The sequence below is a fragment of the Camelus dromedarius genome, chromosome 11, assembly GCF_036321535.1.
Source record: "Camelus dromedarius isolate mCamDro1 chromosome 11, mCamDro1.pat, whole genome shotgun sequence".
In the NCBI taxonomy this organism is placed as follows: Eukaryota; Metazoa; Chordata; class Mammalia; order Artiodactyla; family Camelidae; genus Camelus; species Camelus dromedarius.
In genome coordinates, this window is record NC_087446.1 from 63057498 (window position 1) to 63074692 (window position 17195).

The following is a 17195-nucleotide window of genomic DNA, read 5'->3' on the forward strand; positions in this document are numbered from 1 at the left end:
AGCCCAAATTATATGAATCCTTTTCTTCCTGCCCAGGGGTGAGACTGATCTTTATTATAATACACCTAGGAGATAGACTGCTAATTGTAGTTAAGTTAGTTTAAAGAGTAGTAGCAGTAACATTTTGGAGGGTCTGGAAACTTGAGGCATGATTCTTTTTGACAATTCAATTCACCTAGGCCTTGTCGTCCTTAACGATTAAGACAGCAGCAACATAAAGGGATAAAGTAAAATCAGACAACTCCCTGGAATATTTTGTTCTCTAGCTGCCTGCTTTTGTGCTGTTTCCCTCTTACCGTCAGCCAGATCTCTGTCCTGGCTGCTTTTCTTCGTTATCTTTTGCATGTGAGTTGTCATTCCACACCACCCCCCACACCCATCCTTCCAGAGTTTGTGGAGACAGTCTGCCACTGTTCCAGCTGTACTTCTGGCCTCCACTATACCCAGCAATGCATTTTAAATCCTCAGGACAGATACGTGTTGAATGTTTAATTCTGTGCTGTCATGTTATATGGAAGATGATAATTAAATGAACTTTGGGGTCCAAGTTACTCTATTCTCAGGAGACTATTTTAAGTGGTGTTCTGAACTCCTGTTGCATATACTTCTTGAAGATAGGCAGAAAAGAAAGGATGACTATAGGTTTTATATGCCTTATGGATACTCACTTGGTTTAAGAATATCTTCACCTGGATATACAAAAAGGTTGTGTGGGAGGCTGGGAGGGGAGCCAGCCTCCCCTCTGACTCCTTTTGCTGCTGCCAGAGCAGGTGGAGCTGCTGCTGCCATCTACTGGAGCTCCTGCTGCTTCTTCAAAGTCTCCATTCTTTTTGGCCACCGTTCAGAAGCTCTCTCCCTTCTACAAATGTGCGCCTTCAATAGCACTAAAAGTTCTACTCTTTCTCCTACCTTCCCCAACTCACACCTTGGAAGTCTCCCCAGGAATCTTTCTGACGCTGTCAGGGGAGTGCCTGTTAGGAACTAGAGCTAGAAAGGTTGAGGAAAAGGGAATTCGATTACTATACTGTGTGATATATATTCTTGGAATCAGCAGTTGTAACTCAGACCATCTTTTGCATGGAAACAGTGCTGTAAAAGACAGGTTCTGAGATTTAGTTCAGAATGGGCAAACCCTGACAACACATACTGAACTTAGATGTGTCCTTTAAATAACCAGCTGGGTATGGCCTCCTGGCTAGCCTTTCTGCCTTTATATTTGTAATCCCTTCTGATTCACCTACCATACTGCTTTAGAAAGATGGTTATGAAATAAAGATCTGACTGTGTTAATTCTCTTCAAACTTTTTGTGTGTCTCATTGCCTTAGGCTAAGAACCCAGATTTGTCAGCATGGCATATTATAACCTAGTCCCTTGCCTGCCATCCATCTACCTCTGGCATCCTGTGCTTCAGCATTAACTGATTCCCTGGTCCCTGTTATAAATAGGTCCCTGTTACAAAATGTTTGGGGAAAGCATGCTTTTGTACGTACTTTCTCTGCCTAGAATGCCCTCCTTGGTATTGTTTCCCTGACCTCCTCCTACCCCCAAAGCCCCCCTGCCAACGTTTGTCTAGTACCTATTTATCCTTCAAAACTCAATCCAGATGTGTCTTTCTCCAGGGAGCCTTCCTTGACAACCTTACATTGCAGTCTATATTGTGTAGCTCTTTGATTAATGTCTGTCTCCTTCACAGAATGATAAGCTCAGGATTAGGTCAGTTCAGGCTCACCACTGTATGTCTTTGGCCTTGTAGGCACCCAGTATTTGTGATCACGTAAGTTTGTGAACTTCTAGGTCTGAGTTAGACACTTGAGTTACTGTAGCACTCCATGAGTACCTCTGTAGTGCACTAAATGTACTATGTTGTAATTGTCTATTTGTCTGGCTTCTCCAACAGGATTATGAGTTCCTTTTTGACAAGGTTTGTGTCTTTTATCTCTGTGTCCTCCAGTAGTTAGCATGGTGCCTAATACATACTAGGCTTTCAATATGTGTTTGACTATTAAATGAAAACTATGCATTCTGGGAAATAAGCAGACATACGTTGCTTATAGGGTTATAAATTGGTATAACTTTTTGAAGTGTAATTTGGCAATATTTTATAAAATTTTAAATTGGACTCCAGATATACCATATTTATAGATATATTCAATATATCTGATGTATTCAATGTCATTGAAGCATTGTTTATACTAACAAAAGATCAGAAACACCCTAAATGGTACAGTGTAAGGGACTGGTAAAATAAGTTATGGTGTGGCCACACGATGCAATATTACGCAGCTGTTAAGAAAAACAGTAGCTCTTCTGAAGAATGATATTTGTGGGAAAAAACTTTAAAAGCAAACTTCAGAGCAATGTTTGCAATATACTTCTATTTGGTTTTTTTAAAAAAATGTGTGTTCACATGTACTATAAGCTTATAGATGCTTAAAAGATCTCTGGAAGGATTACGAGAAATCCAATACTAGTTGATCCTTAGGAGAGATCCAGGTAGCTGGGGGGCAGTTGTGAAAGGACACTTACTACTCTATATACTATCCTTGTAACTCTTGAAAGTTTGTGTCTTTTGTGTGTTATTACTTATTTGAAAAAATGGTGACAAATACTGCTTCATATTCCTGAACTATGACTCTTCCCTTACTGCAACTGATCTTGCCACTGACCAGATCCACCGTGTCTTACTCTTTCATCCATCTTTGCAGTTCTCAGTTTTGCATTGTAGCAGTGTTGTTTGGTAATTAATGAAGAGAGCAAAGGAAAGAGAAATCCTCACCTACCCAGGACCATGCTAGTTCTCTGCCTCTGTCTTGTTTCCTTTCCTCCACCCACCAGCCTCAGTTTTCTCCACACCCCAGTGGCAGTGAGTTCTATTGCAAACATCTTAGAAGCCCTAAGTGCCACACATAGCCCTACCCAACCTCTTCCCCAAAGCCCCAAAAATGACTTCTCAGCTATTCAGAAATCTTAACATGAATTAGTCATTCTTCCCCTCATCCCACCTCAGCCTCTCATTCATCTTCCTCAGCTTCTACCCTACTGCTTACCCACTGTCCTTCCCTTTGCTCTGGAGGTCTTGTCCATATCCTTCATGCTCCCTTCTTTTTATCCTGTCCTATCTTATATCCCTGACCCAGACAGGCTGTAAAAGCCACCACCAGAAGCTTAGAACTGGAAGAATTCTCATATTCAGGAGGTAGGCAGTTGGCAAGAAGAGCCTTCATTCCATTTTGCAGCCATGGGGTCAGGTCTTCTGAGTATCTTAAGTTAGTACTCTGAATGCATAGTTCTATAAAGATGTTATTTTAAGCGATGGTTAGAGGCCATATTTCATATCCATTATGAGCTAAAGGGGCTCCTTTGAGCAAGCTTGGGGGAAAAAATCACTCTGTCGTGCTATAGTAGTGTTATTTCCAGAAGCATCCTAATCAGGAGAGGATTTGTGGCTTATCCAAAAGTAATTTTTATTAATCTGTGAAATAAGCCAACCAGTCAGTATCCTTCTATTCTTTATTTTCATGGTGAGTGATGATTTGTCTGTAGATGGTCTGTGGTCCGTTCCACATTACAGTTGCTAGAGTAGTAGCACAGGGGACAACCATAACAAATGGATCTTATCGTAGTTTGGCTGTTGTAATGGTTTTACAGTTTGTGCTTTTTCTCTTTAAACTTGTATTGCTTTTAACTTAAGTGTTGATTTCTCCCACCTTTAATATTGTCTAATCCCCTTCTGACAGAGGCGGACATCCAACCACGGTCATGCCAGGAAAAGAGCCAAGGTGAGAGCCCTTTCTCTAGCTTATTTTCTAGTATTACTAGTAGTACACTACACAAGTGGACTTATCCCTGATAATCTAGTTTATTTGGATTATGTATAGACAAAGTTTTTTGCCTGCATTTTGTACCCTAATTGTGACCATGCATACATACACACAAACACGAATGCACATGCACACATTTCCTTTTGGAAGGTCAGGCTTTATTCTTCTCCATTATCTTTAGTTCAGTCATTATTTCTGATACCTGAAAGGATACCCAGCCAGAGCCTTCCACAAGCAAAGCCTGAGCACACTGGTGCTAATTCCACTATAATGCCAATTTCTCTACTCACCTCTAGCTCTCTTATTTTTACCCCTAACATTTTTTCTTGCTATGCAAATTTTCTTTAAGATAAATTCTGCCCCATTAGTAGAAGTGATTCAACATTTTTGGATGCCCTAAAAATACAGGCTTTGTTTTGTTTTGGTTTGGTTCACTTTTTAGGTTGGGGCAGGGAGGAAGATGTTGTTTTTAATCATTATATGATAAAAGTAGCACATCACAGATCATTTTAAGGAGTGTTATCAGGGTGTTATAGGTGTCAGTGTGTGATATCTTTTTAATTTTAATTGGGGAACAGTAAAATATTAAACTGGTCTTGCATTAGGAAGAATTGTCACCAGAAATAACAATAAACGATGTTCACCCCTTTCCCTCAGCAAAACTAGTGGCAGAATTTGGGATTGTCCCAGCCAGTGTGTAGCTTGGGGTTGAAGAAGACCGTGATGTATATGAAAAATCGGCTCTGTGGCTTGCCGGATATAGCCTAGTCCACAGTGATGGGCTTGGCATTAAAGTTTAAAACAGAGGGTGTTCTCTGCTACTTCACTTCCTCCAAACTTTTCAAAATAAGTAGGACAGTTATTACCTCCATTTTATAGATGAGGAAACTTGGGCTTATAGAGTTTGAGTGAGTTTGACAGAGGACATTCAGTAAGGGGCAGAACTAGGCTTGAAGTCAGTTCTTCAGATTTGCAAGTTCTTTTCACTAGACTGCACTACCTAGAACACTCATGTCATATTTTGTGCTTTTGTATTCACTGTAAACTGTGATTTTATTCTAAGAACTTTCAGTTAATGTTTATAGGTAGATTTTTAATGAATCATTATAGTTTTTGGTTTTGGAGCTCCCTAGGAGAGCAGTGATTTGTAAAGTGGTTTTCGGATCTTTTTGGGATTCTCCAGCCAATAGAAGTAAACCAAGTGGATTATTTTCACATTAAATCCCAAATGTTAGAAAGGTTTCTTTATTTTTATTTTTTTCTTAGACAGTTCTTTCTGTACCCTTGCCACCTCAGGTTTATAGTCATTTAGCGTTTATTGTCTACTCTATGCTAGGCACTATTTATGATACATACGTTTACATACTTATAAGTCTAATTCTCACAAAACCCTATAAGCATTTTTATCCCATTTTTGTTGAGAAAAAAAGAGTCCCAGAGAGGTCAGGTAATTTGCTCAGGGTCTCATAACTCATAAGCACAAAACCCAGAGTTGAAGCTAGGATTTCTGGCTCTTAAATCCAGTCTTTCTACTAGGCTCTGCTGCTGTGTGTTCTCAATAAACTTCTAAGTCTGGAGCACTGAGCTAGAGTGAGAGGAGAGCTAAGCAAATTGGTTTTCCTGTCGTCTGTCCAAAGTAGCCCTTTTGTTTTCATGTATCTGCTGTTGTAAGCTGGAGAATTATCTTTCAAGTGAATCAGGAACTGATGAATAAGCCGTGTTTGGGGTGGGGAAAAACCCCGATTTAATGGAAGCAGCAACTATCAGAGCCAAAGAGGATGCCCTTCATTCAGCCGAAACCTTTCTGGATGTCCACCAAGGGAATGTGTATGCGTATTTTTTTCAGTCTAATTCTAAGCTGAAGTTGGTGCGCAGCCTTGCAGTGTGTGAGGAGTCCTCTGCACCATTTACTGATGGACCACTAGAAGTCCAGGTAGGTCCTGTATAAGACTAACTTTTTGAGTTTGGCAGTTTGCTAAACTGTGGTACAGCATCAACACTGGGCTTGGAAATCGGGTAGAAGGAGCTTCAAAGCAAGCTGATGCAGTAAAGCAGGGCACGGTAAAGCAGGGCACGGGGGAGAGCATGAAGCATAGGTCTTCACACCTGGGCCACCCAGGATGATGCAGACAAGGAGATTCCAGGGCTGGATCTTGTTTTCCCACCCATACCCTTTCCCTCTGGTGGTTAGAACCATTTCCATTGCAATTTTTACACCAGGAACAGCTGGCATAACTTGAGTTCTCTATACATAGGCTGTGATTATTGGCAGAAAAGGCTTGGGCTCAACCCTTTTGGTAGAACAAAAGCTAAAACAATTTAATTAACAAAATACTCTCTTCTGTAAGAGAATGCTGCCATCCCAAGATTTGCCTTCTTTGAGATTTCAAGGAAGCTGCAGGAGAGTTAACTATTTTCTCCTTTGATTATATTTCTCTTTCCCCATGTCCAAGGATATAATTCAATTGCACATCAGCTGCCCCTCTGACAAAGAGGAAGAAAAGTCCACAAAGGATGTCTCTGAAAAGGAAGACAAGGATAAAAACAAAGAAAAGGTCCCAAGGAAGATGCTGTCTAGAGGTGAAGACTTTCCCCTTTCTCATCTGTCCTGGGGCCTGGCTCTGCAGTTCCCTTTCCTTCCATCTTGAAGCCTGGTACCCACTGGCCTTATTGACCCAACAGTTCATAGTGTCCTGCTGACTTCATGGCTGTTTGGGGAGGTGCCTAACTAAGTTACTTTCTTTGCTGCTTTATCCAGCCCTGCCTTAAGGGCTCACAGAGAGCTACTCGATAAACATTGGGCTACCCACAGGGACATCATAGTCAATTTTGATTTTATTTTTGCTCTGGAATAAACAGTGATGGATCATCACTGGTAGCAGATTCTTCTCTAGCTACCATTTATATTTTGGTTTGGGGATGCTTGGAGTCTTTTTATTTTAATAATGTAGATTTGCATATAATTATTAAGTTCTCTTTGCTTTTAAACTCTTGGGCAGGTAGCAAAAAGACATGGTCCATAAAAAAGATAATTAAGAGTAAAAAGGCAACCTTAGGATTAAAATTTTATACATAAATATAAATAATCAACATTTGAGTGTATTTGCTGAGATTCTGGAAAATTCAGCTCTGTCTGTTCTTACCTAGAATTTGTTTTCCTTAACTAGAGTAAAAACCTTTGTTTTGGTCAGGACATTCAGTAAATACTTATTGATGGCAAGGTGGCTTTTCAGTGTAATATGAATGTAACACCGTGACCCAGATTCCACTTTCTGTCATTGTCATGGGGAATTTTGAGGGACTGGCAAATCAGAGTCATTCTGATTTTTAAGCTAAAACTTCTGAAGTTTGAGTCTTCTTTCCTGTTCTCATCTCTCCTCATCAGGTTGTGGGCTTCTGCTTGGGGTTAGATATCATGCAGGGCAGTTTCACTTATTTTAAATTTATTTCATTGTGGTGGTTCTAGACTCCAGCCAAGAATATACGGACTCCACTGGAATAGACCTACATGAATTTCTTGTAAATACACTGAAAAAGAACCCAAGGTAATAATACGATTTGATGGAAGGGGGAAAGGGACCAGGACCAGCAGAGTACCCAAGAGGCCAAGTAGCTTCTCAGAATTTCTTCATTATTAGAATCTAGAATGCCCCCCCGCATTTCTCTCCAAAGTAGTTATATATTCTGTGAGGGATTCAGAATACCCTCATATTGAGCTTTTAGAAGAGTTGAGAAAAATTCTGTGGAAGAAGAATGCAGACAAAGAAATAGGAAGGCTTGGGAATACAATTAAAAAGCCAGAAAAAATAATTGATTTGTGTATAAGGTAAATCATAATTGTTTAGAAATTCTATAAATAACCAGGTGGAATATAGAATAATGATTAGATTTGTGAGTATAAAGTATATGTTTATATGAATATGACTGCCAACAGAAGTAGGTTCCTAATAAGGAAAACAATGTACATGATTAGGAGGCTCTGCAAAAAGTATACTTGATTTTTTTTCTTGTTTCCCTTTTTTTGAAATTGTAGTATAGTCAATTTACAATTTGTGTCAATTTTTCGTGTACAGCATAATGTTTCAGTCATACATATACATATGTATATTAGTTTTCATATTCTTTTTCATTATAGGTTACTACAAGATATTAAATATAGTTCCCTGTGCTATACAGAAGAAATTTGTTCTTTATCTGTTTTACATATAGTAGTTAGTATCTGCAAAGCTCGAACTCCCAATTTATCCTTTCCCACCCAATTTTTTTTCTTTTGTAAAGTAACATAAGACAGGGCAGTGAGGCTCAGCAGCCTTTGCATTTTTGATCCACTCGGGGTTTGGATCTCTCTCTTCCTTCAGCTTCTGTAGTGAGCAGGTTGTTTTCAATCTTTGCTTTCAATGTCTATGGGAGGGCTGCCTTTTGTTTTCTTGTGTTTTAATCTTTTTTAAACAGGGACAGAATGATGCTGCTAAAATTAGAACAGGAGATTCTGGAATTTATTAATGACAACAAGTAAGTTACTTGAATGAAACACACATTTAGAGGTGGGGGAGGGGCACTGGGAAGAAATTTAGGAGCAATTTTAGGATATCCCTCTTTTATCTTTCCCTTAAAGTCTGAATTTTGAAGTAGTAACTCACTGGGAACCAAAAAGAGCTGGGGAGAAGTAATCAGAGTGGATTAAAAAGTATATGTGTTGAAACTAAATGAGGTTTTTAAAGTATTGTTTAGACTTGAGTTGAAAAGAATTTATGTTTTCAACAGCTAGCCCTTGTCCCATATTTCATTATTCTTAAGTTTCTCCCCTTTATCTTTGTAGAATATCATACAGGTGGGTGAGACCTAGGGCTTAAGGAGTAGTCTTAATGAGGATAATGGGTTAGAGGGATCTACAAAATACTGTAGATAAAGCTGAGAGAACCATTCTGGTTACCACTGAGTAAACATCTATCTTCCTTATAATATGTCTGTTTCTCCTAAGGAATTACCCACTTTAGATGCTTATGAGAAAAATTACAATTGGCTGTTATTGCTGTTATTTGTACTTATTTCACTTTTTTCTCCTGGGTCTCCCTTCAGCAACCAGTTCAAGAAGTTCCCACAGATGACCTCATATCACCGGATGCTATTACACCGGGTGGCTGCCTATTTCGGGATGGACCACAATGTTGATCAAACTGGAAAAGCTGTCATCATCAACAAAACCAGTAACACAAGAATGTAAGGGAGGAAAACACAGACTGAAAAGACTTTCCTGGGATGGCCTTGGGTGGAAAAGGAAGGTGTAGGATCAAGATTTCTTCTTCTGGAGAGGGGACAGTGTGTGTCTGTTGTTGGGGAGTGCTGTTATATTATCAGTTCCTACTTTTTGTGAGGCCTTGGAGATAGATTCCAGAGGCACTGATGTTTTGTGAAGGTTGGCCCCAGCCGCTCTTCACTGTTAGTGAGAAGACAGGAATAACTTTGAAGGAAGATAAGTAATAGATGTATAAAGAACAATCCCTGAGGATTTCATTAAAACTTTTATGTGACTTTTTGGACATCTGACTTCAGGAATCCCCTGGGCGGGAGTTGTGGAATTTAAGAGAGCTGGCCTAGGAGGTCTGCTTCCTAAAAGATGAGCCTTTCTTCTCTTCCTTCCACATTTCTCTCCCAATTCCAGCCCTGAACAGAGATTCTCAGAACATATAAAGGATGAGAAGAATACAGAATTTCAGCAGAGATTCATTCTCAAGAGAGATGATGCCAGTATGGACCGAGATGATAACCAGGTGAAGAATGGAGAGGGGTGGGCCTATAGAGCGAGACTGCAGTAAGAGAAACTGGGAGGGGAGAAGGATTTTTGTGGGATGGAGAAAACTCAAAATATCTTAGTATGGAAAAATATACTGAGCTATACTGAGTTGGCTTTGGCTTAATGTTGAGGACTAATTATACTTGTTGAGCTGAATGCCACCCTCGTAGCCCCAGAGAGACATGGTGCTGAGGTTTGCTGGGATTTCTTATTTGTCCTGGAACTCACTAGTTCTGCCGCTGATTTCTAACTCCACTTCATCTGGGGACAAAGCAAGGTCCCTCCCTGCTTCAGCCTTGATTCAGCTGATGGCTTCATTCTTTTTTTCTTTAATAGTTAGAGATTTCTTTGGGAACCACCAAAAGCTACTTTATCCCACTTCCACTCTTCTGTCTCAGGGCTAGCCTTGAACTGGTAAAATTGTTATCTAATTTACCCACTTGTAAAGGTGTTTCTGATCCCTTTCTGCATTACCTTTTCTTTTCCCAACTTCTTCCACCAAGGTGAGTGAGTTAATTTAGCTTTTGATGCTGGGAACATTAAGCAGTATCCCCTTTTTGATCCACTCCTATGGGAATAAGAAGTAAAAAGTCTGCCCCATTCTTTCATTTATGGGCCTGGCTTTTGCCCTGACTTCTAGTTCACCCTTCAGATAGTAAGTGATTGTTTTGGGGGTCAGTTTTCCTAGCCACGTATGGGGTTAAGATCTAGCTTGCTTCTGCTTGGCCTCCAAAGGAGGTTAAGTAGAGAACCAGGAATAAGTTTAAAGAACATGGCTGGGTAAAGTCAATAATTAGTCTTGCTTATTAATGATAACTGTAATAATATCTTACCTTCAGAGTCAAAATTCGTTTTCTTTGGATATTGTAAGGTATTGAGACCAGGGCTTTTCCTGCTTGCTACTTTATCTGAGGGAGTCCTGTTGAGAAAAGTGCCATTATCTATTGTGGACAAACACGCTGGGTCTGACTGAAAACAATGAAACACAAAAAGACAAATAAAATTTAAAAAAACAAGAAAGAGCCTTTCCATCCTGATGCCCTTCTCTCCATTTTCCCAAAACCCCTTTTCTGTGGATCCAGAATTATTTAGGCCTAGAGGCACATTGGGGTGGAATGGAGTCTCTCCCTACTGTGAGCTTTTCGTCTCTCAACTTCGGGCTTGACCATAGGATAGGCTCTGTTCACTTTCTGACTGTGATATTAATAATAAACACAGTAATTGCTGTTTTATTGAGTGTTTTTCCCTGAACTGGACTCTGTTCTAAACACGTTATATGCATTACCTCTTTTTTTTTTTTTGTATTATATCTTTTGATCCTCTCTGCAACCCAGTCTAGATGGGGTTATCAGCCCCACTTTAAATATAAGAAAACTGAGCTAGAAGACGTTAAGTTACTTGCCTGAAGTGACAGGACTCAGAGGTAGCAGAGCTGATGTTCTGCCTGACCTCAAGCCAGTTAGGCTCTTTCTATTCTGCCACTGGTTTACCAGTCCTAGGGGCTAAGGACAATATTGCACCTTGAGGTCCTGTGTCTTCTTGGAATGGGATTTGTAAAAGGACATTTAGAAGAATTCAGGTACTTCAGGCTAGTGAGAACTACATCTAGTCAATAGTTGATACTCCTGAAGCTATACTTACCTTTGGAGATTGGTGGAGGTCAGGAAGATCAGCCTAGAGCAGCAGTCTCCTTGGTTGCTTCTTCTGAAACATTCAAAGCCTCGGGATTGAAGGTCAGAATCTTCAATAATCTGATGATATACATTTGATGACTTATCTCCCTCAGAGAGCCTTGCCTTCAAGAGCAGTATGGAAAAGCACACTCTGTAACCCCCTTACACAGGAGAGTGCTCACAGCTCACAAGCTGAGAGAGGAAAGATAGTGATGGAGAGCTGAGTGGTAGGCTGTCCAGAGGTGTGGGCTGCCCAGCCATCCCCTCTAGTCCCCTCATTACAGTTCTCAGAGTGTGTAAGGTTCTCTATCCTCCATTTCCTTCTGACCCCTTTCTATCGCTCTGTCTCTCCCCTCTCTCCACTGCACCTTATTTATCTGTCCCTTTATTTGTCCATCCTTATTCCTGTTCTATCCTCCTTTTCTTTCTCTTTCCTTTGTGTTGCTCTGTTCTCTTTCTTCTCTATTTCTGTAAGTTCTCTTTCTTTCCCTCCCTCCAGTAGCTGTAGTTAAGATGAGGAAAAAAATGCTTAAGCTCTAAGTTTAGCTTCACCCTTGGGATTTCATTTCCAAGGCCCTCTTTGCTGAGCTGTGTGTGACCTGGGTCTACAGGCAATGATATCAGTGACTAAAAAAGGGATAATGTCAGGTACTGGTTCTGTAACAACTCTTCTCTACGTTCAGCTCTGCTAAGTATGTGTTTCTTCTCCCTCTATAGCTTCCTCCTATCCCTTGCTTTCCCTCCAAAGCAATGTTGTTTATTCCCTGGGCTATTCTCTCGATCCTTACAGAGTGGAGGGTACCCGATTACATGCGGAAGCAACCCAATCCTTATACACAGTTGTTCTTGATACTCGGGGCGGGGAGTGGGGAGATGGAGAGGCCCCAGCCATCCAGAAAATCTGATCTCCCAAACTGCATGGTCAGATGTACCCAGTGAAACCTGTCCAACACTGGAAATTTTATTTCTTTTTTTTTCCATTTTTTTGATGGCAACTATAAACTCTCCCGGTTTCTCTTCCTTGCTGGTGTGCAGTGAGCTTGCAGTACGAGGAGAACTTAACTAGCTTAATTCTGCTCATCGATCTAGATCAGAGTTCCATTGCAGGATGGAAGGAGGAGCAAGTCAATAGAAGAGAGAGAGGAGGAATATCAAAGGGTCCGAGAGAGAATATTTGCCCGAGAGGTAAGTGTAGCTTCTGAGAGTTGTCAGCCCATAGCTTTTAGCTCTTAATCTCTGGAACTGTGAATGGAATGAACCCTCCATAAATGTTTTGTTGTTTTTTTCTTTTTTTGTTTTTAACCAACATCAGCCAGCCCCAGATTTGATCTCTAAAATTAAATGTGGCTTATTAGGAAGCTGCAGATTTTTATTTGTATTATTTTTTATTTTAATTACATATGGCATACAAAGAGAACAAATGGAGTGGCTGAATTTGGTTAATATGATTAGACTGAAAATAGAAATGGTTTTGGCAGGGCTTATGGAAGGGCCCTGAATCTTGCCTGTCAAACCCTCCTCCCACTTACTCTCTTTCCCCTCCATTCTCCGATTTAGGCATCTTTGCTTCTAAGTGGAAGACTTCATGTCCACACAGCCTGCACATTCCTCTTGTTTGGCCAGGCTCACTTTTAGGCTGTGTTGGTGATTGTCAGAGCACAGATGTGGCATCCATTCTCTGAGTTCCATATTCCACATGCACACTCACTATTCCCTACTGTCTGCAACTGAACAGAAAGTCTCTTTCTTCCTATATTTCTTACCTTGCTTCTTAGGATAGGACTGGCTCCGTGGGCTGAGAGGCAGGCGGACTCTTTCCTTAAGGATTGTGGGCCAGAGCAGATGTGCTTGGTGCCCCTGTGTCTGATGGCCTTTGCCCACCAGACTGAACAGAACTGTAAGGAGATACTCAGGAAGGCAAGAGAGAAACAAATCTCCAGAAAATGTGTGATCCAGATAGCAGCACAATCTTACAGTCAATTGAGCAAACAGAGGAGGAAGAGCCAGTCTCCCTTTGTTTTCAAAAGATGGCCAGTTCTAGCCAGTATACTTAGATGGACACCACTCTGCTCCCATTTCCCCACTCTCCCCTCCCTCAGCAAGGCAAAAAAATATGTGTCTTGTCATCATCACTTAGCTCAGAAAAACATTGTCTCTGATTTCTAGAAAACTGAACTCCTGTGCACTTGTTCCATTGTCTCAGGAGACCTAAGTGTTCCAAGATCCTCACTGTGGACAGACACACAACAAACCTCTGGCAAGTCCAAGGAGAAGGGATCTGCTTACCTTATGTGGTCTTCCACTCTGCGTCAGAAAATCCTCCACATTATCCAGCCATAGCCCAAAGAGGGTTTTCTACTTTTATCTGCAAACCAATTTGGTGGAAGGAGAGGAGAGAGATCATTTGTATGTGGCTGTGGCCTGTGATGACCCTAAACTGTGGACAGAGCAGGATGGTGTACGTTAATAGCAAACGTTTATATAGTGCCTATTATCTTTCAGACTCTGATTTAGCTCTTTGCATACATTAATTTATTTCATCCTCACACTAGGCCTATGAGGTAGATTATACTTCCCTCATTTTGTAAATGAGAAACTGAGGCATAGAGAGGTTAAGTAACCTAAGATCACACCACTAGTTAGTGAAAGAGCTGGTGTTTGAATTCAGGCTGTCTGGGTCCAGAGCCCAGCTCTTAACCCCTGAGGTAAACCCGTCTCAGTAGCTTGCTCTGCTCTGCATTCTTTAGGCTAATAAGTTCCAACGACATCATAGCGTAGCTATCTGTGATGTGCTCCTCTGCCTCACTGACACGTGGAAAATGGCTGTCCCGCTGTGCCAGCCGTTAGCAAAGCCATTCTGAAGCGCAAGCAACTTTTAATAGGGTATTTGGGCTTATTATGAGCAACACTGGAATATATATCTACAGTCATAAAAAAAGTCATGTAAGTTAGCTCTTTTCTCCTTTTTTCACTGATCCCAAGTCTCTCAAGCCTCTACTAATATATGTATTCTTTGTTAAATCCTATAGATTTATCACTTTCATTTCAGCGCTTCCCAACCCTCACTGTGGTAGAAGCATCAGAAATCTCATAAGGTCTAGACAAGGAAAAATGACCAAAGCCCATCATACACCAAAGATTCCCGTGAGGAGAAGAAGGAACGTGGCCAGTCAAAGGGAGCTGGTTAAGGGTGGAGTTGTAGGTTGGGGTGGAGGGGGAAAGATGCAGTCCCAAAAGAAAGGGAAGTGGCAAGAAGGGTGTTTGGATGGAAATGCTGCTGCTGCAGCCTTCTCTGCAGCCTGAGCTATGTACTGGGAGAGCTGCCCCCATAGGCTCTGCTCCGCATGGAGCCCCCTATGCTCAGCAGCTGGACATTCTTGGTACCTTTTTCTAAGGCTTGGGAGCCCACCGTAATGCTCACTTCACTCAGCTCAGTGGCTTTGTCGGAAAATGATCCTCAAAAGGAATGTTTTAGGCTTTTATTTTCTCATTTTTTCTAGGCTCTGAAAAATACCTTCTTTCCCAGTTTCTTACTCTCCTTGGGTCTCACGTCAGAATGTCTTTCATTTTGGCCCACATAGAAGACAGAAATTGGATAGTGATTAAGGATGATTTCCAAAAAAACTAAATTTCTTTCTCTTATCTCCTTTTTACCTTCCTTTGAACACACTCTTCAGGACCAAGCACACCAATTATTATGCTCAGCTTACCTCTAGAGAGAATAAATTTAGAGCTAAAAAGGAAATAATAGTTAGGTTAATACTTTCCTCCTTCTCTCTCCCATACCCTACCTTTATCAACCACTCTTGTTAAACACTCTGTGGGAAGGCTAAAACTGCTGAATGCTCTTTTCCATTAAAGGTGAGAAGTCAGGTTGGGTGTGTGGGTGTGGGTCATCCTGTCCCTGCTCCCTCTCTCCCTGTTGGGGGGTGAGCTTGGTTTGAAGACCTTGGGTATTCATAGCATCATGGACACCCTTTTTGGTTATGCCATGCTGTTTTCTTATAAGTTATTTTCCGTTTTCTCCCCCTCACCTAGACTGGCCAGAACGGATATCTAAATGACATCAGGTTAGTACCACTTAGCATGTTCCCTGCTTCTCATTGAGCTTTGTCAGTGAGGTTAATATAATCCTGTAATGACACTTTTCTTTGATGTTAACCAACAGACTCTCCAAAGAAGCCTTTTCTTCTAGCTCTCACAAGAGAAGGCAGATTTTTAGGTACCTCTGTATGATCTATATCTCTCCTTGTTTTTTTGTTTGTTTTGTTTTGTTTTGTTTTTTTAATTTTGTTTTGCTGTAATCTTTTCAGCAGAGTGAGTTTGCTCTATGCATGGCTGCTTGTGGAATAATTCAATTTGTGGTTTTTGCAACATTGGATATTTTTCCCCATTAAAAAAAAATGGCTCCTGCTCAGTGACTTTATTTTTATTGTTGCTGATTTCATTTTAAGTCCTGGATAGGTGGTGAAGGGGGACCAAATAGGTATGTCTGGGATAGGTACTGCTTTATCCCAGAAGTTTGCTGAAATTGGGCCTTTTTGGAGGATTTCGACATATAGGTATATTAAGGTAAAAGAATGGATGTCTTTTAGCTACCTTTTCTGAGTCTATGGAAAGATGTGAAGAGCTTATCCCTGACTTAGAGAATGTTTTTTATCCTTCCTTATTCCTTAAGAAAGAATGGTACATATACACATACAAAAGAATATGAACAACAACAACAACAAAATACATGGACACCTCTGTGTTGTTTACTCTTTGGACAATGTAATGTCTAAGATGATCTCAGATAGGACTTGTCTGCCTGGAATGGGCTTAGAGCGTGTCCTTTATATGTCCTTTATGATTGTCCATTGCTTCCTCCTCATGTTGGTGAAAGCTGTTTCTCCAGTGCCTAATGTTCTCCATTTTCCACAAAGCGGTCATGAGAATCTCCCTTTCATTTCAGTGTCTCAGTCCCACCCCAGACAATTTACACAAGGTGGTGAGAGAAGCACTTCAGAATCATACCCTGGCACCAATTCCTTTTAAGTATATTCTTACCATTTTACCAACAGAAAAACTATACAGTACAAAAAACCTGAATATTTAATACTAGGGTTCAGCTGTCACCCTTTCCAAAGGACTTCTCTCTTTTTCAGTCCTAAGCTTGATGGGAACTAATACATATTAGTTAGGGCTCTCATTCCCAGTACTTTAGTTGTCCCTTCCCTATTGTCCTTTCTAAAGCTGCTCAAACCATGTGAAAATTGGGATAGCAAGACTTCCCCTTCTTGGGATAAAGAATTTATCTCCCTTTCCACATCTCTGAACTCTTTTTCCTAGACCAGTCTGCCCTGTGGTTCATCTGAACACCCCAGGCAGAGAGGGCTCTGCATTTGTTGGTGGTGGTCAAGATAGATAAAGTCCCCCTTTGAAAAAAAATCCTGCTCCATAAATCATCCTAGAATGCCTGTGATAAACAGAAGCTTTAAACTGCTTCCTGTGTGTGACTTAATGCACAGTGCTTTATGGTTGCCAAAGTATACCGTATCTAATTGAGTTTTCTCAATGTCGTGATTTCATAAGCTGGTTTACATGTAAGAAAATAAAAGCAAGTTTATATGACTGTCAGTAGCAAAACTGGGACTGTTTGTCCAGTGTTTTTTTCACTGCACCACACCAGCCCTCCGTAGACATCACCCCTTCCTCTCTGAGTAGGATTCCGTTCAGAGCCTGACTGATTCACTGCTAGAGTGATGCCCTTATTAATGCCGTGAAGCATCAAACTACATCAAAAGCTACAGGTAATAGTGTGAAGGACCTAGTGAGCAGGTGCAGCCCTCTCCTATCCAGACCTCCTTTTAAGCTGCTGCTTTCCATACTGAGTTTTGACTAATGATCTAGCTCACCTAAAATGCAGT

The 17195-nt window shown here is 40.8% G+C and overlaps 1 protein-coding gene across 9 annotated transcripts in view; it reads left to right on the forward strand.

The window, feature by feature from the left end:
• The window catches only part of R3HDM2 (R3H domain containing 2), a 125398-nt gene that overhangs the window by 84102 nt on the left and 24101 nt on the right, over positions 1 to 17195 (forward strand). For 3 of the 9 annotated variants that reach the window (XM_031462250.2, XM_031462256.2, XM_064491161.1), the window contains exons 4-13: positions 3739 to 3780; positions 5669 to 5755; positions 6276 to 6402; positions 7289 to 7367; positions 8275 to 8334; positions 8902 to 9042; positions 9485 to 9593; positions 12379 to 12474; positions 15328 to 15359; positions 15458 to 15511. In XM_031462250.2, coding sequence (XP_031318110.2) covers positions 3739 to 3780; positions 5669 to 5755; positions 6276 to 6402; positions 7289 to 7367; positions 8275 to 8334; positions 8902 to 9042; positions 9485 to 9593; positions 12379 to 12474; positions 15328 to 15359; positions 15458 to 15511 — 827 coding nt within the window. The remainder of the gene's footprint in view (positions 1 to 3738; positions 3781 to 5668; positions 5756 to 6275; positions 6403 to 7288; positions 7368 to 8274; positions 8335 to 8901; positions 9043 to 9484; positions 9594 to 12378; positions 12475 to 15327; positions 15360 to 15457; positions 15512 to 17195) is intronic. The other 6 variants (XM_031462255.2, XM_031462261.2, XM_031462253.2 and 3 more) reach the window with 3 other exon arrangements.